This window comes from Nematostella vectensis, chromosome 10, assembly GCF_932526225.1.
Source record: "Nematostella vectensis chromosome 10, jaNemVect1.1, whole genome shotgun sequence".
In the NCBI taxonomy this organism is placed as follows: domain Eukaryota; kingdom Metazoa; phylum Cnidaria; class Anthozoa; order Actiniaria; family Edwardsiidae; genus Nematostella; species Nematostella vectensis.
In genome coordinates, this window is record NC_064043.1 from 2,896,970 (window position 1) to 2,920,783 (window position 23,814).

At 44.4% G+C, this 23,814-nt stretch overlaps 1 protein-coding gene and 1 long non-coding RNA gene across 2 annotated transcripts in view; one reads left to right on the forward strand and one right to left on the reverse strand.

Annotated features, from left to right (window-relative positions):
• The window catches only part of LOC5505419 (sushi, von Willebrand factor type A, EGF and pentraxin domain-containing protein 1-like), a 46,280-nt gene extending 23,231 nt beyond the window's left edge, over window positions 1-23,049 (reverse strand). Inside the window, exons 1-18 of the mRNA XM_048733294.1 lie at window positions 22,321-23,049; window positions 21,396-21,557; window positions 20,687-20,848; window positions 20,094-20,288; window positions 17,196-17,399; window positions 12,593-12,808; window positions 12,220-12,513; window positions 8,514-8,759; window positions 8,195-8,404; window positions 7,421-7,662; window positions 6,975-7,109; window positions 6,435-6,600; window positions 5,963-6,124; window positions 5,259-5,420; window positions 4,680-4,841; window positions 4,152-4,321; window positions 2,643-2,865; window positions 185-363 (exon numbers count right to left, since the gene is read on the reverse strand). Coding sequence (XP_048589251.1) covers window positions 185-363; window positions 2,643-2,865; window positions 4,152-4,321; window positions 4,680-4,841; window positions 5,259-5,420; window positions 5,963-6,124; window positions 6,435-6,600; window positions 6,975-7,109; window positions 7,421-7,662; window positions 8,195-8,404; window positions 8,514-8,759; window positions 12,220-12,513; window positions 12,593-12,808; window positions 17,196-17,399; window positions 20,094-20,288; window positions 20,687-20,848; window positions 21,396-21,557; window positions 22,321-23,017 — 3,987 coding nt within the window. The 5' untranslated portion in view covers window positions 23,018-23,049. The remainder of the gene's footprint in view (window positions 1-184; window positions 364-2,642; window positions 2,866-4,151; window positions 4,322-4,679; window positions 4,842-5,258; window positions 5,421-5,962; window positions 6,125-6,434; window positions 6,601-6,974; window positions 7,110-7,420; window positions 7,663-8,194; window positions 8,405-8,513; window positions 8,760-12,219; window positions 12,514-12,592; window positions 12,809-17,195; window positions 17,400-20,093; window positions 20,289-20,686; window positions 20,849-21,395; window positions 21,558-22,320) is intronic.
• LOC125573013 lies at window positions 359-1,808 on the forward strand. Its single transcript, XR_007313916.1, has 2 exons — window positions 359-737; window positions 1,416-1,808. It is a non-coding gene; the product is annotated as an uncharacterized LOC125573013 (long non-coding RNA).
• Window positions 23,050-23,814: the final 765 nt, after the last annotated feature.

Sequence of the window (23,814 nt, forward strand, 5' to 3'; positions counted from 1 at the left end):
TCAAAAGGACCTTTTACCTTATGTGCTATATAGCACATTTTATGTTTCGTATAATGTGAATAGATTTTATGCTATGATTTGCATATCAGAAAAAATACTAAAAAAACAAAATCGATCATGGGCTTTTTTGATAGAAACATGGTGCACAGCTTTGGAATTTGTTACTAGTAAGAAACATACATACCTCAGTCTCGCAGTTTTTGCCAGTGTACCCAGCAGGGCAAGCGCATGTGTAGAAGCGCTCATTGTCAATGCAACTTCCTCCATTTCTGCAAGGCTTTGCGCTGCAGTCATCGTCATTGAATTGACATAGCGTACCCGAGAATCCGGGTCTACAGATACATTGGAACTTATCCACACCTCCTGGAAAAATATGGGAAAACAAGTTTTTGGTTTAAAGCGGGTATTCGTACCATGGCACCTGGGGAGAAGGGGGACATAAAAGGGGGATAATGGTTGTGATACGGGTAGAGGTTGGTGGCAGGGGTGAGGACGGGAGGGTCATTGTGGGGATAATGCTACAGTGAGTGGAGTTGGACTATAAGGACTGTCCGGGATAGTGATTGCAGTTGTTCTTACCATGGCGTATAGGGTGAATGGGAAGATTATGAAGGAGGTAGAGGGTAGGGAGATATAGACCGGAAAACAAAAAGGCTGATAAGGGGTAAGGTGTACGTGCTGGTGGAGAAATAATAATGAGTTTAATTCAACCTTTCGCAGTATAGACTGGATTACAGGTGAGTCAGAGATACAAGTAAGCAATACAATAAAGTACAATTAATCAAATGTAATTAGCATATTTAACAGTAACTAACTCGTTGAAACGACTCGCTATTAGTAGGCCTCTGATAAGATTTAGATCTGAGATTATAACCTGGATCATGCGTAATGCGACGCCCTTTAATGATAGGAAAAAGAGGATTCTCTGGTTTGATTCTGGAAACGAATCGCTGGCATGCGATATGTCTTCGCTCGTGCAACGTTGGAAGGTTTGCAAGCGTGAGTGAGCCCTCATAACTACTACCTGGGAAAGCGATCTTGAGCGCACGCCTCTGAACATTCTCTAGGGCGTCAGACAGATAATTTGAAAGGTTCGCAAAGGCTGCAGACGTATATTCAATGACCGATCTGATAAGTGACCGGTAGACTGTTATCAGCTCTATGGCATCCAGGCCGCATTTCTTAAGTACTCTTAGAGCATAAAGCCTTTTGTTAGCCTTCTTAATTATGAAGTCGCAGTGCGCAACCCATGTCAAGTCACACGATATGAGACCGCCAAGCAGCTTGAACGACTGCACCCGATCGATGGTATTACCGCCTACGGCCATGGGCTGCCAACTGCAACTATCATAGTTTAAGAAGCTAACGGACATTTCTTTGCACTTTGATGGATTAAGGCGCATGTTTTGCTTTAGGGCATATGCTTGAATGTCGTTAACAATGTGTCCTAGGAGGGATGGTGAGTTCCTAGGTACCACCTCATGAACAGTCAAATCGTCCACGAACTAAGCCCGCGGGGGCCACGTCCTGACCAAGTCATTGACCATTACACAGAAGAGAATGGGCCCAAGCCTGGTACCCTGGGGGATTCCCCCGTTAAGTAGTTGCCAGGAAGATGTTTTACCATCGAGGCAAACAGACTGCGAACGCTCTTGTAGAAAGGCTGCAACCCAGCGTAAAAGTGCCGTTTCAACATAAAGTGATCTTAACCTATCTAGTAAGATGTGATGGTCAATTAAATCGAATGCTTTTCTGAAATCCGCGAAAAAGAGTCTAACCGAGCAATTGCCGAGATCAAGGGCCTCAAGAATAAGGTGTAGAATATAGACAATAGCCTGTTCGGTAGACTTAGACGCAACTGCAAACTGCTTACTATCTATTTTATCTAAGACAGCGGGGAGCATTCTCGAAAGTGTTAGTCCTTCCATGATCTTGGCGACTTGTGACGTTAAGGAGATAAGTCTCACATCGTTTTCCACGGTCTTGGCATGCTTGGGCTTAGGGAAGCATGCCAAGACCGTGAGAGAAGTGAGTTAAAATATAATGAAAACAACAAAAGTTCAAAAACATGCACATAAATGTATAATAAATGACGGTAGATAAGGAATAGAATATTCCATAGAGATCTTTGAAAGGTTAAGCAGCCTCACACCAATAGCTTTGATATCAAGGAAAGAAGGCATCGAATTCACCAATGGTAATATTTTACGAACGCCCATTGGTTGAAATCGATCACGTGGTACAATCTAGAAGAACAAAAAAAACATCGAAAACAGATATTTCTCCTGCGAGGGCTTTAAACCTATGAAACTTTCGGAAAAGATGGATTTAACATTTTGAAGTTTCAAAAACACTCAAAAACTCTTCATTCAGCTTTTCAGTACAATAATGCAACAAAACTTATAATTTCCCGTCTTTTGGGGCGTGCGAACACAAGCGTTTTTCGAAATCTGCAATCGTGCAAGAGAATGCATTTTGGATCACATAGAAGGAATTCGCCTGTAAGGCCCTGGAAATCTACTAAAGCAGTCAAAGTTGAGTAGATGATCGGTGTTGTGCTTTTGCCTTGCAGCAGAAGCACGGCAGAAGCGCGACGTATGAATATGGCCTCAATTAATTAATCGTGTTCCTCTTTTTCTCACCTACACACACAGCATTGTTCTGACAAGGATTAGAGGCGCACTCGTCTACATTCAGTTCGCAGAACGCTCCTTCAAATCCAAGCGGGCAGGAACAATGCGCTCCTCCAGACTGCTCGACGCACGTGCCACGCACGCAAGGGTTCTGGGTACTGCACACCTTGACGGGCGTGTCACACTGGGTGCCTACGAAGCCAGGCGGGCACAGGCAGGAATAGCCATTCACCTGGTGAGAACATCATGTCCACGTTACTAATGAGACCATCATGTCCACGTTACTAGTGAAACCGTCATGTCCACGTTACTAGTGAGACCATCATGTCCACGTTACTAGTGAAACCATCATGTCCACGTTACTAGTGAAACCATCATGTCCACAATACTAGTGAGACCATCATGTCCACGTTACTAGTGAAACCATCATGTCCACGTTACTAGGGAGACCATCATGTCCACGTTACTAGGGAGACCATCATGTCCACGTTACTAGGGAGACCATCATGTCCACAATACTAGTGAGACCATCATGTCCACGTTACTAGGGAGACCATCATGTCCACGTTACTAGGGAGACCATCATGTCCACAATACTAGTGAGACCATCATGTCCACGTTACTAGTGAGACCATCATGTCCACGTTACTAGTAAGACCATCATGTCCACGTTACTAGTGAAACCATCATGTCCACGTTACTAGGGAGACCATCATGTCCACGTTACTAGGGAGACCATCATGTCCACGTTACTAGGGAGACCATCATGTCCACGTTACTAGGGAGACCATCATGTCCACGTTACTAGTGAAACCATCATGTCCACGTTACTAGTGAGACCATCATGTCCACGTTACTAGTAAGACCATCATGTCCACGTTACTAGGGAGACCATCATGTCCACGTTACTAGGGAGACCATCATGTCCACGTTACTAGTGAAACCATCATGTCCACGTTACTAGTGAGACCATCATGTCCACGTTACTAGTGAGACCATCATGTCCACGTTACTAGTGAGACCATCATGTCCACGTTACTAGTGAGACCATCATGTCCACGTTACTAGGGAGACCATCATGTCCACGTTACTAGTGAGACCATCATGTCCACGTTACTAGTGAGACCATCATGTCCACGTTACTAGTAAGACCATCATGTCCACGTTACTAGGGAGACCATCGTGTCCACGTTACTAGTGAAACCATCGTGTCCACGTTACTAGTGAGAACATCATGTCCACGTTACTAGTAAGACCATCATGTCCACGTTACTAGTGAAACCATCATGTCCACGTTACTAGTGAAACCATCATGTCCACGTTACCGTTATGATCGTGGTGGATAGAAATGATGATGGTGAAAGATGATAAAGGTGGTGGATGGAAATGATGATGGTAAAAGATGATGATGCTGGTAGGTGAAAATGATGATGCTGGTGAAAATTGATGATGATGGTGAAAATTGATGATGCTGGTGGGTGGAAATGACGATCATTGTGGTTGTAAATTGTTACCCACCCTGTTCACGCATGTGGCGGCACCAAAGCAAGGCTGCTTGTCGCATTCATCCACCTCCTTATCACAGTTAGCGCCTTGGAATCCGGGGAGACACTCGCATCTGTAGGATTCCTTTGTGTCTATACACTTGGCGTTGTTGTTACATGGGCTGGACGCGCAGTCGTTCACCTCTGAGGAAAAAAGATCAGGGGTTTCAACCCTTACTTATCGTGGTAACGGTGGTGCATCATGGGTATGGCGAGGAGCACCATGGGAGAAATGCGTCATAGGATCGATTAGGTGCATCATGGGTAACGCATCAAATGATAGGTGTGAGGAGAATCATGAGTTAGGCAAAGTGCATTATGGTTACGGTGAGATGCATCTTGGGTAGGTAAGGTAAGGTGTATCATGGTAACGGCAAGGTGTATCATGGATACGGTGAGTTGCATCATGGGTAAGGTGAAGTGCATTATGGTTACGGTGAGGTGCATCATGGGTACAGTGAGGTGCATAACGGGTAATCGTCCCATTTAAAAAGTAACTGACCCACGCATGCGCTTTCATCGTCTGCTCCAGTTCCGTGCGTAGAGAGGCGGCCTGGACAAGGTCGACACGCTATTCCACCGGTAGCATTCTGAAAGCTTCCAATGGGACAGCTCGTGCAAGGCTCCACTCCGTTGCTAGAATACGTACCAGGAGCGCATTTCACTGAAACAAAAATGTTCATTCACTACTCATTTACACTGTTAGCCCATGATGAAACGGACTTGACGAAGAACGCTTCTGGTGTCATTGCCGCCTCATTTGCATTGCTTTAAAATTCATCGTCCCCCTGAACTTATTTCTTTTCAATTATTTTCACGCAGTAAAATAAACCAACATAGCAGTCGCCTAATTTCTAGCGAGAATGGTTATTATCCCTATTGTCCACTCCCCTATAGCAAAGCCGTAGCAGGCCTCGAATTATTAGGGGGGGGGCACGATACAGCAACATCAAGAAAATATGCGCCCATACTGTTAATTTTCTTATAATGTTTGAAAATATTGGGGGGGGGGGCACGTGCCTCCAGTGCCCAACCCCCTGCTACGGTCCTGTCTATAGAAAGAACATTATTGCTCACGTACTTCCGCAGTCTTCAAGTCGAGTGGATCTGGCGGAGACGGAGGTGGTTCCTTTAGGGCATTGTTCGCATTTCTTGTTACGCTCCCCACTCGAGTATTCGCCTGCCTTGCACGGATAACATCGCGCGATCCCTGTGGCAGAGAAGTACCCAGGCCCACACTCGGCTGCAAGGTAAGGTAACATGTTGATTTTAAGGTGCCCTGGTAAGCCAAACCTGTTATTGTTAGCTCTGGCTACAAGACGCTACACGACGTCACTCGTAAACCCTGGCTAAAAAGATGACTTCATTCGTTAACCCTGGCTACAAGACTTCACTCGTTAACCCTGGCTACAAGACTTCACTCGTTAACCCTGGCTACAAGACGCTACATGACTTTACTCGTTTACCCTGGCTACATACGACACAAGACGTCACTCGTCTACCCTGGCTACAAGACGCTACAAGACTTCACTCGTAAACCCTGGCTACAAGACGCTACAAGACTTTACTCGTTAACCCTGGCTACAAGTCGCTACAAGACTTTACTCCTTAACCCTGGCTACAAGTCGCTACCAGATTTCACTCTAAACCAAAAGGCCCTCCAATGTTTGACAATTCTAGTAATAGTGAGCAAGTAAAGCTTAGGGCTCCGGGCACGCAAAGCATCATGACATTTTAATGTCAAAAATGTCATTTTAATGTTAAAAAAGCAAAGGAAGCCCATACCTTGACAATTTGTGAAGTTTGCCTTATGGGATCCAAAGGTCCACGTGCCGTCCGGGCACGCCTTGCACTCGAGAGCGCCCTCGTGGTTCATATACGATCCCTCGGGACAGTTAATGCATTTCTCTTGATCTTTCTCGTAATACGTCCCGATAGGGCAGCGAACTGATCAAAGAGACATAAGCATGTAATCAAGACAAGCAAGCAAGGGCATAACTAAAGATCTCAACCAACCACAATGCCTCTAGGTCTCGGATCAACCAATCAAAATGCCTCAAGCAACTCGGTTCAACCAATATTGTTTAGGTTATAGTTACTGTCGTCTAGTATTTCATGTTCCTATCATGTCTCGGCTCAACCTATCAACCAATCAAAATGCCGCTAGTTCTTGGTTCAACCAATCAAAATGCCTCTAGGTCTCGGTTCAACTAGAAGCCAACCAATCAAGACGCGTCTGGGCCTCTAAGGTACTTACTACAGCGTGTAACTTCGCCACTGTCTTTATAACGACAGCGCTGCGTGTAAAGGAGATCATTTTTAGAACACTTTCGTACAACGGCGCCGTCATCCGAGCAATACGCGTCGGCGGGCTTGAGGTTCAGTTTGTCGAGTGTGAGTTTGGCAGCGCCCCAGTCGATTTTCTGGTGAAAGGTTGAAATGACTGTGACTTTCCACATCATTATCAACAAGAACTCTTCATAATATGTAACTAAGAAATCAGGTGACTTTTTGGGAGAAAAACTCGCGAGAGCACCCCGAGAGGGAGACGTTTACGAACAACAACAATAACGGCAGAAGTAACAACAATAGCAGAAGCAACAGCAGCAGAAGCACCACCACCACCATCACCACCACCACCACCAAAGACAACAACAACAACGACGACGACGACAACAACAACAACAACAACGACGACAACAACAATCCAACTTCAGCAACGATTACTACAATGACAATGGTAAAGGGTTGATTATAAATATTCAAGAAATATTGGATGCATCTTTCTGCTACTTACTTTAAGTCCATTTTCGATGGCTGGCCGCTCAGCGTCCACATTGTTTTTCAGGTTTACGTAAAGCGCTTGCTCGCTGAGATCGTCAGCACCCGTGATTGCAGGCGAAGCCTTGACATAATCCATTTGGAAGTAAACCTAAGAGTCACAATAGCGTTAGAATAACTGACATCCAAGCGCTGTTTGCAGAGGGCATAAAGGAGGCCAATCACGCCGCCATTTTATGCTCCCGCATAATACCGACTCACGTAAAGAATCAATTTCCATCGACTGATTCAAGCGAGTAAATAAGATGCTTTCAATCAAATATTGTTAATAAGGAATTAAACTTCATTCATTGGTGGCTATTCTAAGTTTTTTTGGCTTGCAAATAAACCGATGGATCTTTAATTGTTAACAATAATAAAGGAGTGGTTGATCGACCTTCTTTAAACTGTGTTTATGCTCACTTGTTTAGTTCCAGATCGCTTCTTCCGTCTGGCATTTACATCTACTTCGCCACAAGCAATTTTGAGATTTTCATGTTTACAGTTGTCATTTGTTTTGCAAAAACCAGGCGGGATAAAAGGAAGCCCCATCAGCTGGAGGAAGCTACTCTTGAGTTGCTGTTGCACATCCGGTTCATTGCAGTCGCCATTGAAAAAGAACATAGGCCTGAACATCATCCCCACTTTAGAAGGTCCGGCTCTCGCTGAAATTGAAGAAAAATAAAAATAAAATGGGCAAATAGTCGCAAAACGGCCAACGTAAGCGTAGATAAGTCAATAAATGATAAATAGATGAGAAGAAGGAGAACGGTCGATTATTGGCAAGTCGGCGTCGTGCGTTTGCCGTGCAACACGACTGGTGCAGCCGTGCTCAGCGCCGTGCAGAACTGATTCACAGACGTCGAACCATTCATGTGCCCAATCCAAACAATTAGATTCGGCACGGCAGAAGTATAAAGTATGAATCGGGTCACACATTAAACATAAAACTGCTTCTTATCTTCTGGTATAGTCATGAGTCAACTCACGCGAACAGTCTGGCCACGGAGCACACATTAAACAGGTGAAAAACAGACTAACATATAATCCCTTCTTTTCCTCTGGTGTAATAATTTGAACAGAGTCAACTCACGCGAACAGTCCGGCCAGGGAGCACATATTAAACAGGTGAAACACAGACTAACATAAAATTGCTGCTTTTCTTCTGGCATAGTAATTTTAAAAGAGTCCACTCACGCGAACAGTCTGGCCAGGGAGTCGTCTGAAGCCCTCCAAACGGCCCGGGGTAAGTGTTCCATATTGCCGCAGAGCACAAGTAACTCATCGCTGGCTCAAAAACAAAATCGTTTCCTTGCCTGCAGCTGACGGAGCAAATAAGCTGGCCATTCCAATCAAAGCACTGCGACGCTCCGTTCTTTGGCGGTGCAAATGCCTTACACTGCGGTCCTTAAATAGAAATGGTACAACCGTAAAAAGAACAATAACAGTAACGAAAAGAGAGATTTAAAAATGATAATCGTACGTGACTGCGTATATGGATAGCAAATAAACTTACTTGTTAACCGGATTTGGAAGCTGCAGTTATACTTGTTTCCTTGCTGATCGCTTACATCGTACGTGACTGCGTATATTCCAGGAACATCCAGGTGGTCCGAGATTTGTCTAGACGACACCATCCTGGGCGGAATACCATCGTTGTCCGTGCAAATAGGAATGTCCCAAATAGGCTGGTAGCGTTTGGTGGTGAGTTCCTTGATGATGTCAGGCGGACAAGATCTCGAACAAGTCGGAGGCTCCACATCTGGAATACAAACCAATGTTGTCATGTTTTCAAAAATGGTTTCCTTAATTTTTCTTAAGACAAATTATTACATGATTGACACCTTTTCCATTGTTCTTGCAAGCCCTTTTTTTCACTAAAATACCTATGAATAATTTACAATCTTACAGAACAAGGAGGGCTTGATGTATCAGCAGGGAAAAAGTGGGGTTTGATATGAATTTATTAAATATGAATGAGGTTAATAACTAGAATCAAGAGACCATGATATAAGAGAACGAATCCCCGTGGCCCATGATAACGTCCAAGAAAGCTATTTTTAGATTGCGCGAGCATCCATACATGGTTCGTCGCGCCATATTTGGTTATGGGCACCACGAGCTAGTACAATTTCACACCAAGTTTTTTCCCTCTGCACTTCTTTACTTCGTTCGCTACCTGTTTTTATCCTTTTAGCTTCTCTTCAAGGCTCATGATCACAATGCTACTTATGGGGTGGTGTCCTGTTATCTGTTAAGTTATCTAATGTTCAGTTATCTAAATGTTATATAAATAATTGAACGGGAAGACGTCGGGAAGACGGTGAATTTGGAGTTCATTCAAAAATGCATCGTGCAGACTCCTAAAAAGTTCTTTTTCTCTGCAATTCGGTGAGATAGAATACCTAGGCATTCTCAGAGTCTATGTTATGTATTTTAATACAAGAAGGCCTTTATTTTTCTTTGATTTATAAAATTTTTAGATGAATGAACTTCAATTTTTCACGCAAATGTTCAGAACCCTTGTCACTGGAATAAGTTCTACTTCATTATAAAGACTTGAAATCTTTTATTTGTAATATCGGTGTGAATATAATGGTATTAAGTTCTGGATGTATCTTTTTCATTAAAAGGGAATTGGAAGAGAATTGTGTTTTGTAAGCACAGATTTATGATTGATTGTTGTGTTATAAGTAATTTGCGAATCAGCAGTGAAAACTTTTACTGGGGAAGTTGATCCCAGAGCCTAAAATCACGCACTCTATGCATTTCAATGTCCCAGAAACGATTGATTGGCTCCAGCGTACTCTATGGAAGATCATTTTTACAGCATTCGTAAAAAAGAAAGGTATTTCCGGTCAAAAAGATTTCCGAAACACCCTTGCCGGATCACATTGCTCAAGATGTGATCGCGCGTAAGACTCTTGTTGCTAGGAAACGTGAGCGCTAACCAATCAGAGACGTATCTAAAAATAACTGCTTGTTCTAAAAATAGTTTTTACGGACGTCATCATTGGAACTTACCCTAATACGGGGGATTCGTTCTCTAACATCATGGTCTCTTGCTAGAATACTAATGAGAAGTAGGTTAAAAACTAGATATTAACCGTGAATACTAATGAAGGACCATCATAAACCTTGAATAGAAACGAGCAAAAAACACCACTTTTTCGGCACAGATTTAATAACAAGAACGATTGAATATTAACAATGCATCGATTCAATTGTCATGAAAGCAAAATTTGTATTTGTAACCCTCGAAATTCAACAATACGTTCAGCCAAATTTTTATCTGCAATTTTGGGAAATTATTCCACCAGCAAAGTTAGGCTGTGGTGTGACTATCTGAGGCGTCTACTCACTCGTTCCGCTTGTTAATTGTCGTCGACACAGTTCTTAAAAATAGATATTTGGCGTAATAAAAATAAGTCGGTCTTCTTCGGTGTCAATGTCAATGAGCTCCATTCTCGCAGCGTGCTCACACTGAAACCCCGAGTTACGAAAATTTTGCAATTCACCGTGCATGGAGTAGCCCCGCTGTCTAAATGTTAATTTTGATTGTGTACAGTATTGATCTGATGAGCTTTTCAAGTTTGTGCAATCAACCACCAACTCTCCTGGGTTTTTTCGCAGGTCAAAAATAAACTGAACCTCGTTTAATTTTTCCAAAAAAGTCAACTACTATTGAATTTTGTCTCTTTTTCCCCAGTTGTCCGGATCGTAGGATACCGTACCTCACGAGAGCCAATCAGAGCGCGCGATTTGATGTATACCGGACCCCGAAAAAAATAAAAATTGTTATTTACTACGTATAGATCATGTAATAAGCCATATAAGCCGTTGGGCTGCGCCCTCAGGCTGTTCATTTAACCCTTAACGTTAATTTTAAATAGTATACTATCTCTTGTGTTGCATTTAAATATAGGTTGTATACATCAGTGTGGTAGTAAGTAAACATTTGTGTTTCGACGGTCACTAACTTTTCCCATGTTTTGTCGGTAGTCGGCTATTTTTAGCCGTTTGTCGGTAGTCGGTTATTTCTAGACCGTGTGTCGGTAGTCGGTTATTTTTAGGCCGTGTGTCGGTAGTCGGTTATTTCTAGGGCGTGTGTCGGTAGTCGGTTACCCTCATCCTGGCCCTACCGATCGTACTGATACTATGAAATGATAAAAACAAATGAAAAAAAACAAATGTTTCCCACAAAATGCCGTTCTATTTGGATGAACAGATTGAATCACGTCGTCTTTTAAGAGCTGACACTTCGCTATCGTTACACTCCGCTGTCGTTACACTTTGTTATCCTTACACTTTGTTATCGTTACACTTTGTTATTGTTACACTTTGTTATCGTTACACTTCGCTATCGTTGCAATTTGTTATCGTTACACTTTGTCATCGTCACACTTTGTTATCGTCACACTTTGTTATCGTCACACTTTGTCATCGTCACACTTTGTTATCGTCACACTTTGTCATCGTCACACTTTGTTATCGTTACACTTTCTTTTCTTCACACTTTGTTTTCGTTGCAATTTGTTATCGTTACACTTTGTTATCGTTACACTTCGCTATCGTTACACTTTGTTCTCGTTACACTTCGCTATCGTTGTAATTTGTTATCGTTGCACTGTGTTATCGTTACACTTTGTTATCGTCACACTTCGCTATCGTTACACTTTGTTATCGTTACATTTCGCTTTCGTTACACTTCGCTATCGTTGCAATTTGTTATTGTTACACTTTGTTATCGTTGCAGTTTGTTATTGTTACACTTTGTTATCGTTACACTTTGTTATCGTCACACTTTGTTATCGTTACATTTCGCTTTCGTTACACTTTGTTCTCGTTTCACTTCGCCATCGTTGTATTTTGTTATTGTTACACTTTGTTATCGTTACACTTTCTTATCTTCACACTTTGTTATCGTTACACTTTGTTATCGTTACACTTTGTTCTCGTTACACTTTGTTCTCGTTACACTTCACTATTGTTACACTTTGTTATTGTTACACTTCGCTATCGTTACACTTTATTCTCGTTACACTTCGCTATCGTTGTAATTTGTTATCGTTACACTTTGTTATCGTTTTCATTCAATATGAAAATCACGTGACAAAATACCAACATAACTATTCGACAACAAAGTGGAATAGTCGCAGTAGCTATCCCAAAAAGATGGAATTGAATGACAAAATGGCGGCTGACAGAGACAAGGAAATTACCGTTTACTCTGACCCTGAAGTTACACAGGTTCTCGTTTCCAGCGGGGTCTGTTACATTGTAGGTGATCTCATTTTGCTGTGTTCTTATCGGCAGTTTGTGCTGTGTCAACGATGCGTCGACTTCCTTTTTGTTTATCTTTAACACAACCTTGAAGCTCTCCTTCTTGGTCAGGCCTTGCTTCAGGGAGTTGTCGTTGAAGTCCACTCCGAGATCTACCGTAGCGTACTGTTGACCTGGGTCATTCTCGACTGTTTGATCTTGACTAGGGCATGTTAGGGTGGGTGGCTCGAAATCTGGAGTTAAAAAAAATTGCGCAGTGATCATGACCTCAGATTTCACGGTCTTCACTCCACCCAACAAGCACAATCTCACCTTTGCATATTTTCTGCTGGCCATCCCATTCGCCTGTCTCAAAGTTGCACGTGAAATCATTGGAAATATCTCCCACAGTTCCTGGACTCATGTGGTAGCCGCTTGGGCAGCGGTGACTGCATACTTGGTCGAATTTCTGCTCCACCGAGTCACAATTCAAACTTGGAGGATGATAATTACCAATGTTGACAGAGGGCAGCGGTTTGCACATCACGGCTAAAAAGGAACAGCAGAAAGTCAGTTGTATGTTGGAAACTATACTAACTTGGTGTATCAAAACCAAGAGTACACGATCGGTGAAGCGCGTCTGTAACGTTCTCTCTTAAATAAAAATAATCATATTCCCGAGAACGTGCGTGTCGCACGTTCTTAAATAAAAAGACTTACTGAACAGACATACTGAACAGATTGGCTGGCATACCTGAACAAACTGGCTGGCATACCTGAACACACTGGCTGGCATACCTGAACACACTGGCTGGCATACCTGAACACACTGGCTGGTATACCTGAACACACTGGCTGGCATACCTGAACACACTGGCTGGTATACCTGAACACACTGGCTGGCATACCTGAACACACTGGCTGGTATACCTGAACACACTGGCTGGCATACCTGAACACACTGGCTGGCATACCTGAACACACTGGCTGGTATACCTTAACAGACTAGCTGGCATACCTGAACACACTGGCTGGCATACCTGAACACACTGGCTGGCATACCTGAACACACTGGCTGGCATACCTGAACACACTGGCTGGCATACCTGAACACACTGGCTGGCATACCTGAACACACTGGCTGGTATACCTGAACACACTGGCTGGCATACCTGAACACACTGGCTGGTATACCTGAACACACTGGCTGGCATACCTGAACACACTGGCTGGTATACCTGAACACACTGGCTGGCACACCTGAACACACTGGCTGGCATACCTGAACACACTGGCTGGTATACCTTAACAGACTAGCTGGCATACCTGAACACACTGGCTGGCATACCTGAACACACTGGCTGGCATACCTGAACACACTGGCTGGCATACCTGAACACACTGGCTGGCATACCTGAACACACTGGCTGGCATACCTGAACACACTGGCTGGTATACCTGAACACACTGGCTGGTATACCTGAACACACTGGCTGGCATACCTGAACACACTGGCTGGTATACCTTAACAGACTGGCATACCTGAACACACTGGCTGGTATACCTGAACACACTGGCTGGTATACCTGAACACACTGGCTGGTATACCTGAACACACTGGCTGGCATACCTGAACACACTGGCTGGCATACCTGAACACACTGGCTGGCATACCTGAACAGACTGGCTGGTATACCTGAACACACTGGCTGGCATACCTGAACACACTGGCTGGTATACCTGAACACACTGGCTGGCATACCTGAACACACTGGCTGGCATACCTGAACACACTGGCTGGCATACTAAACACACTGGCTGGTATACCTGAACACACTGGCTGGCATACCTTAACACACTGGCTGGTATACCTGAACACACTGGTTGGCATACCTGAACACACTGGCTGGCATACCTGAACACACTGGCTGGCATACCTGAACACACTGGCTGGCATACCTGAACACACTGGCTGGTATACCTTAACAGACTGGCATACCTGAACACACTGGCTGGTATACCTGAACACACTGGCTGGTATACCTGAACACACTGGCTGGTATACCTGAACACACTGGCTGGCATACCTGAACACACTGGCTGGCATACTGAACACACTGGCTGGCATACCTGAACAGACTGGCTGGTATACCTTAACAGACTAGCTGGCATACCTGAACACACTGGCTGGCATACCTGAACAGACTGGCTGGTATACCTTAACAGACTGGCTGGCATACCTGAACACACTGGCTGGCATACCTGAACAGACTGGCTGGTATACCTTAACAGACTGGCTGGCATACCTTAACACACTGGCTGGTATACCTGAACACACTGGCTGGCATACCTGAACAGATTGGCTGGTATACCTGAACACACTGGCTGGCATACCTTAACACACTGGCTGGTATACCTGAACACACTGGCTGGTATACCTGAACACACTGGCTGGCATACCTGAACACACTGGCTGGTATACCTTAACAGACTGGCATACCTGAACACACTGGCTGGTATACCTGAACACACTGGCTGGTATACCTGAACACACTGGCTGGTATACCTGAACACACTGGCTGGCATACCTGAACACACTGGCTGGTATACCTTAACAGACTGGCTGGCATACCTGAACACACTGGCTGGCATACCTGAACACACTGGCTGGCATACTGAACACACTGGCTGGTATACCTGAACACACTGGCTGGCATACCTGAACAGACTGGCTGGTATACCTTAACAGACTGGCTGGCATACCTGAACACACTGGCTGGCATACCTGAACACACTGGCTGGCATACTGAACACACTGGCTGGCATACCTGAACACACTGGCTGGCATACCTGAACACACTGGCTGGCATACTGAACACACTGGCTGGCATACCTGAACAGACTGGCTGGTATACCTTAACAGACTAGCTGGCATACCTGAACACACTGGCTGGCATACCTGAACAGACTGGCTTGTATACCTTAACAGACTGGCTGGCATACCTGAACACACTGGCTGGCATACCTGAACAGACTGGCTGGTATACCTTAACAGACTGGCTGGCATACCTTAACACACTGGCTGGCATACCTGAACAAACTGGCTGGCATACCTTAACACACTGGCTGGTATACCTGAACACACTGGCTGGTATACCTGAACACACTGGCTGGCATACCTGAACACACTGGCTGGTATACCTTAACAGACTGGCATACCTGAACACACTGGCTGGTATACCTGAACACACTGGCTGGTATACCTGAACACACTGGCTGGTATACCTGAACACACTGGCTGGCATACCTGAACACACTGGCTGGCATACCTGAACACACTGGCTGGCATACCTGAACAGACTGGCTGGTATACCTGAACACACTGGCTGGCATACCTGAACACACTGGCTGGTATACCTGAACACACTGGCTGGCATACCTGAACACACTGGCTGGCATACCTGAACACACTGGCTGGCATACCTGAACAGACTGGCTGGCATACCTGAACAGACTGGCTGGTATACCTGAACACACTGGCTGGTATACCTGAACACACTGGCTGGCATACCTGAACACACTGGCTGGCATACCTGAACACACTGGCTGGCATACCTGAACACGCTGGTTGGCATACCTGAACACACTGGCTGGTATACCTGAACACACTGGCTAGTATACCTGAACACACTGGCTGGCATACTGAACACACTGGCTGGCATACCTGAACAAACTGGCTGGCATACCTGAACACACTGGCTGGCATACTGAACACACTGGCTGGCATACTGAACACACTGGCTGGCGTACCTTAACACACTGGCTGGTATACCTGAACAGACTGGCTTGTATACCTTAACAGACTGGCTGGCATACCTGAACACACTGGCTGGCATACCTGAACAGACTGGCTGGCATACCTGAACAGACTGGCTGGTATACCTGAACACACTGGCTGGTATACCTGAACACACTGGCTGGCATACCTGAACACACTGGCTGGCATACCTGATTACACTGGCTGGTATACCTGAACACACTGGCTGGCATACCTGAACACACTGGCTGGCATACCTGAACAGACTGGCTGGCATACCTGAACACACTGGCTGGCATACCTGAACACACTGGCTGGCATACCTGAACAGACTGGCTGGCATACTGAACACACTGGCTGGCATACCTGAACAAACTGGCTGGTATACCTGAACACACTGGCTGGCATACCTGAACAGACTGGCTGGCATACCTGAACAGACTGGCTTGTATACCTTAACAGACTGGCTGGCATACCTGAACACACTGGCTGGCATACCTGAACAGACTGGCTGGTATACCTTAACAGACTGGCTGGCATACCTTAACACACTGGCTCGTATACCTGAACACACTGGTTGGCATACCTGAACACACTGGCTGGCATACCTGAACACACTGGATGGCATACCTGAACAGACTGGTTGGCATACCTGAACACACTGGCTGGCATACCTGAACACACTGGCTGGCATACCTGAACACACTGGCTGGCATAACTGAACACACTGGCTGGCATACCTGAACACACTGGCTGGCATACCTGAACACACTGGCTGGTATACCTTAACAGACTGGCATACCTGAACACACTGGCTGGTATACCTGAACACACTGGCTGGCATACCTGAACACACTGGCTGGTATACCTTAACAGACTGGCATACCTGAACACACTGGCTGGTATACCTGAACACACTGGCTGGTATACCTGAACACACTGGCTGGTATACCTGAACACACTGGCTGGCATACCTGAACACACTGGCTGGCATACTGAACACACTGGCTGGCATACCTGAACAGACTGGCATACCTGAACACACTGGCTGGTATACCTGAACACACTGGCTGGTATACCTGAACACACTGGCTGGTATACCTGAACAGACTGGCATACCTGAACACACTGGCATGGTGCCAGACCATTGGCCGTCCACTTGGCAGGTCCTTGTCAAGTCTCCAGTATGGCGGTACCCTCGTGAACACTGCCATACGCAGACCGTCTGGTATTCACGGCTGGTTGACGCCTGCCCGTTAGGAAGCTTGCACTGGCCGTTGGGGTTATCGGAGTTTCCCACGGTGATGGAAGGACATGTAATCACTGTAAAAATCATAAGTTGTAGATGAGTATACGACATAGTGATCGGGAAAGAGTGAAGCTATCGCTAAGATATCGCGCCGGTGGCGAAAAGTGGACCCTTTTTTATAGGAAAGGAAGGCGGCGAAACTCACATTGCACCAGAGATAATTGTTCTCTACTATGATTCTTTTTTAATGCCGCTTTACGCGTGAAAAGGAAATGCCCGCTTTGCAACGCAATGAATACACTAGGCACGACTATGGCAGAATATGGGAGGAGACAGACCGATCGAAAGCGAGTTAGCGTGACGTGACGACTAGCGCGTGACGTAGCAACTGTAGTGTAAGCATATGACCTTTAGGCCTCACTTATCTCCCCTACACTCCGCGTGAAGGATCGGACGAGAGTATTGGCTGGTCCACAAACGCACAAGCACACCTTATAGCAAACAAACCCCGATTAGGGAAGTCGTCAGACAGAACTAACCGCAGACTCTCGGAGATACTCCCCGGTTTATTTCAATAATAAAGCAATGATTAAGTTAATACTTGTTTACAGTTGATCTCCAAGCTAACACTGCCTGTACACACAAAGAAACCTGTCAGTAAAAGGGAGGGAGGGTGGGCAAATGTTTCTTTACAGTACCCGTAGCTTATTAAGCGAAAGAGCGAATGACTTTACTTTAGGTGTGGCGCTTTATATAGGTAGATAGCGACCAATAAGAATTATGAACGTGAATAGGTGTAAGGTATCTCACGTGAAACATATTGAGTAATACCTGTGCTATCGTAGCATGATACGTGTACTCGTACGATATAATTTATGAGTGACCTCTGAGCCTGGCTCCGGCTCCATTAATTGAAATTACCGTCCCTAGTGGTAAAGGAAATTTCGGATAATCGATTGCGCTGTTATTTGGGGGAGATTTCTCAAATGTGAATGTGTGTGTAATATTTCTTATTATCCCTTGCACATGTCATACATCAGGTATTACAAAGTGCGTCAAGTACAAAGTGCTCCAGGTATTACAAAGTGCGTCAGGTATTACAAAGTGCGTCAGGTATTACAAAGTGCTCCAGGTATTACAAAGTGCGTCAGGCATTACAAAGTGCGTCATGTATTACAAAGTGCTCCAGGTATTACAAAGTGCGTCAGGCATTACAAAGTGCGTCAGGTATTACAAAGTGCGTCAGGTGTTACAAAGTGCGTCATGTATTACAAAGTGCTGCAGGTATTACAAAGTGCGTCAGGTATTACAAAGTGCGTCAGGCATTACAAAGTGCGTCAGATACTACAAAGTGCGTCAGGTATTACAAAGTGCGTCAGGTATTAAAAAGTGCGTCAGGTATTACAAAGTGCGTCAGGTATTACAAAGTGCGTCAGGTATTACAAAGTGCGTCTGGTATTACAAAGTGCATCAGGCGTTACAAAGTGCGTCAGGTATTACAAAGTGCGTCAGGTATTACAAAGTGCGTCAGGTATTACAAAGTGCGTCAGGTATTACAAAGTGCGTCAGGTATTACAAAGTGCGTCAGGTATTACAAAGTGCGTCAGGCATTACAAAGTGCGTCTGGTATTACAAAGTGCGTCAGGTATTAAAAAGTGCGTCAGGTATTACAAAGTGCGTCAGGTATTACAAAGTGCGTCAGGTATTACAAAGTGCGTCAGGTATTACAAAGTGCTCCAGGTATTACAAAGTGCGTCAGGTATTACAAAGTGCGTCAGGTATTACAAAGTGCTCCAGGTATTACAAAGTGCGTCAGGTATTACAAAGTGCGTCAGGTATTACAAAGTGCGTCAGGTATTACAAAGTGCGTCAGGTATTATGAAGTGCTCCAGGTATTATAAAGTGCTCCAGGTATTACAAAGTGCTCCAGGTATTACAAAGTAAGCCAGGTATTACAAAGTGCGTCAGTTATTACAAAGTGCGTCAGGTATTACAAAGTGCGTCAGGTATTACAAAGTGAGCCAGGTATTACAAAGTGCGTCAGGTATTACAAAGTGCGCCAGCTATTACAGGTATTACAAAGTGCTACAGGTATTACACCAGGTATTACATCAGTTTGTTGGTACAGGGAGTGTTGGTAGAGGGTATCAGTACAGGGTGTTGGTACAGGGTGCGTTGCTACAGGGTGTTGGTACAGGGTGTGTTGGTACAGGGCGTGTTGGTACAGGGTGTGTTGGAACAGTGTGTTGGTACAAAGTGTATTGGTACAATGTGTTGGTACAAAGTGTGTTGGTACAGGGTGTGTTGGTACAGGGTGTGTTGGTACAGGATGTGTTGGTACAGGGCGTGTTGGTACAGGGTGTGTTGGAACAGTGTGTTGGTACAAAGTGTATTGGTACAATGTGTTGGTACAAAGTGTGTTGGTACAGGGTGTGTTGGTGCAGGATGTGTTGGTACAGGGTGTGTTGGTGCAGGATGTGTTGGTACAGGGTGTGTTGGTGCAGGATGTGTTGGTACAGGGTGTGTTGGTGCAGGGTGTGTTGGTACAGGGTGTGTTGGTACAGTGTGTTGGTTCAGGGTGTTGGTACAGTGTGTTGGTTCAGGGTGTTGGTACAGGGGGTTGGTACAGGGTGTGTTGGTACAAAGTGTGCTGGTGCATGGTGTGTTGGTGCAGGGTGTTGGTGCATGGTGTGTTGGTACAGGGTTACTTGGTATTACATCAGGTATTACACCAGTGTGTTGGTACAGGGTTACTTGGCCAATCTTACCTTGGCACATGGTCGCTGGCTTATCCCAAACAACTTCGCCAGTGTCAGGCTTATACACGCAGTTGATAGTCTTGGCTCCTGTCTCCTTGAAGCCTTGTTTGCACTTCAGCTTACACGTGCTACCATATGCGGTATTGCACGAACCCCCCTCTATGTCGCCATTGTCGGGGGCCTTGATGTCAGCACAATGGCGAACTGAGTATAGTAAAAAAAAAACCATTTTAAACCGTTTTCACTCACTTGGTACAGTGAAAAAATAACCAATTTAAACCGACTTTACTTTGCTTTGTCACGCGTTCAAGGAAAGGAGGAAGGGACGCGACAAGATTCTAGCTCCTCGAGCAGTTGAAAGGCTGTGATAGCCTTAGGTGCTACAATTGCGAAACGCAGATGCACCCCTGCACTCGGAAGAGGAAATATCATGGGCCAAACCGGAATTCGACTATCATTACGGGTAACCCCCAGTGTAAATAGCACTTGAAGATCCTTCAATAAAAAATGGCTCATTTTCTGTCGGCCAAGGGGGGGGGGGGGGGGGAAGGGAAGGGGAGGAATGGTAACCACCAACCTCGGTACGCGACTGTAACACTTACTAGTACAATCGTTCCCATTTTCTGGTGTTCCCGTGTATCCTCGCTTGCATTTGCATTCACTTATATGGGTTTGCCCGGTCTTCTGGTGTCCAGAGTTTTTCGGACATTTAGTGCACTCTTCAGCAAATCCTTCATACGACTTGTAAGTGTCATGTCCGCAAGCTGTTATAACCAACAACTAAAATATTACTCAATGTAGATATAGTATTCTCTGTTTTAGAAGGATGAAAGAAGGGTGTTTTAGAAGAAATAATTTTCCTGGTAAAAAAAGAAATATGCAAACCGCTAAATTGATAAATAAAATAATTGAATACAAATATTTCAGCAAAACCTGTTTACGCAGTTTTCCTACTATACCCTCAGCATGCAGTGCTAATGGTACCTGGCCCAAAATGAGTAGAGTACGGGTAAAGAAGTGGAACTACCTCAAAGCTATCTTTGATGCCATGCTTTCTCCGTGATTACAACTCAGACGGTATTCTAGCTATGGTCACTAGCTCTAACGGCACTCTACACGACAGATATCTACTCCATGCAAGTTGCATAAATAAGGTGTCAAGGTGTATTTATAATTACTTGATATTTCACCCAAAGGTTTTGTGTGTACTCACTTAATTTTTGCGAATGCCAATTTCATTGACTTTTTCGCGCCACTTGAGTTTCGCGATTTTCGAAAACTCACGATAAGTGTGCTATAGTAGTTACTTACGCGTACAGTCGCCAGGAGTTCCAGATCCTTTGCGCCCCATAGGACAGGAGCATTTGTAATCACCATACACCAGTCCACAGGTACACTTGGCAGTGACGTCACATCCGCCCCTGCACTTGCTCACGGGAACTGGGGCCCATTCCTTTGACTTTTGATAAGGATCTGAGAAAAAGCAGTTTCTATATTAACCATTCCTTTGACTTTTGATAACGATCTGAGAAAAAGCAGTTTCTAGATATTAAACATTCCTTTGACTTTTGATAAGGATCTGAGAAAAAGCAGTTTCTAGATATTAACCATTCCTTTGACTTTTGATAAGGATCTGAGAAAAAGCAGTTTCTATATTAACCATTCCTTTGACTTTTGATAAGGATCTGAGAAAAAGCAGTTTCTAGATATTAACCATTCCTTTGAATTTTGATAAGGATCTGAGAAAAAGCAGTTTCTATATTAACCATTCCTTTGACTTTTGATAAGGATCTGAGAAAAAGCAGTTTCTATATCAACCATTCCTTTGACTTTTGATAAGGATCTGAGAAACCATTCCTTTGACTTTTGATAAGGATCTGAGAAAAAGCAGTTTCTATATTAACCATTCCTTTGACTTTTGATAAGGATCTTAGAAAAAGCAGTTTCTAGATATTAACCTAAGTTCGGCACAGAGGCAGTTTTTTCTAAATATTCGGATCCTCTTCGGAATGTACTCGGGACTTTTCCGAGGCATTATCGGGACTTCTCTTACATCCGAGGGGTTTAAAAAGATTTTTAAAAAGATGGCTGGATGCGTTTTTTTTGTAAAAGCATTTTTGGCAGTACTCTTCGATTTGTATTTATTCATTACAATAGCACATAATACCAAAAAAGGGGAGACTATGTTATAACACAAATTACAAAAAAGGCAGACTCTGTTAACTATTAACCTTACCTCCCCTTAGATAAGTTGCGAGTTTATTGAACTCATCAAAGTTACTGATCTGGAAGGCGTATGTATGGCCAGCTCGCTGATTTGCTGTAATTGTTTGTAAGTTAGAGAGCGAAATTCCGTATCCAACACCAAACGCGAGAATCTCCACGCCTTCCCTGATCAGCTGTTGGGCCTTAGGCACGGGGTCAGGGTTTTGCCAAGGCCAATTCCAGTGTCCGTCCGTTATGAGAATGACAGTGGTCTTGATATTCAAGCGCTTTTTTCCACTCCAAGTGCCCTTGCACACTTCGTACGCCTTCTCGAATGCGCCCCTCATATTCGTCATACCCCATTCATGCACAACGTTAGCGAACTTCTCGTTGAACGTGCACTTTGTGTCCTTTTCGTGCGCCTCCGAAATGAAGGGCACGCGACGATTTACATCAGAGCCAAATGTGATGATCTCAACTCGAGTGGCATCAAATCCAACGGCGATGACATTCAATAGGTTTCTTATGAACTTCTTTTCCGTGTTAAAGTTGCTAAGACTCAAACTACCAGACGTGTCAAGAAGGAAAAGGAGATCTGCTTTACGATTTTCCACTGAGCCACGCAGCTTTTTAAGCTCATCTAGAGACTTATCAAGCCAACTGGCGGCTGCGGCTTGGTGGAGATAACCCAGAGCCAAGAACACGGCAAGCACCGTAATCTTCTTCATGTCTGCCGCGTAAATGAAGTGAGTGGATGTGTTGATGTCATTAAAGTTAAGTACGAAGAGAGGAAGTCGCGCTATGCACCTGTGTTGACTCGGTCTGTGACGGCATTTCAAGTTAAACGCAAGGTGCGTTAGCGCAGCAGTTCTCCATTGTAAATACTTCTGGTTCATTCCCATAGCGTGTCAACTACTGTGTCAATCCTGCCGGTAATGAATGGTACCTCTATTATAGGCGCACTCGCACGGTTGCAGAGTGATTTTCCTGTTATTTTCCTGTAATGTATGAACGTCTCACATCGAGCGGATGGAAGTGGTGGTGTACTTTAAGGTTTTGGTACAGGCTGTACCTCCACTCAAACCTAGAAATTGCTTTAATTAAATCATTTCTTTCCTCCGCATATGACCCATTTTACGTGAAATTGGTTCTCTTTTCTATTTATTTGATATTTTTGGATAAAGCAAACAAAAAGGTTTTCCGTAGTTTTGTGACATCGTTTTCATACTTTTCAAAAATTTCTTAGTGCGAGCGAGCAAGTGGCCCTTTAAGTGACCAACCTCGTAGCGGTTATTATACAAAGTCTCAAAACATTAGCTTTTCAAATGAAAAATGTACGTAGAAACCTCTATAAAGCTACCACCCTTCATGAAAACACTCGCTTTTCAAAGAAAGCTGCGTAAACATACGAAGACTTATAATTCAAGATTACTATTCTACAAGTGTAAAAAATCAATAAAAATTAACAAGAGAACCGATTACTTTTTCTAGCAATAGGTGATCATTATTTGGCGACAAGTGATGT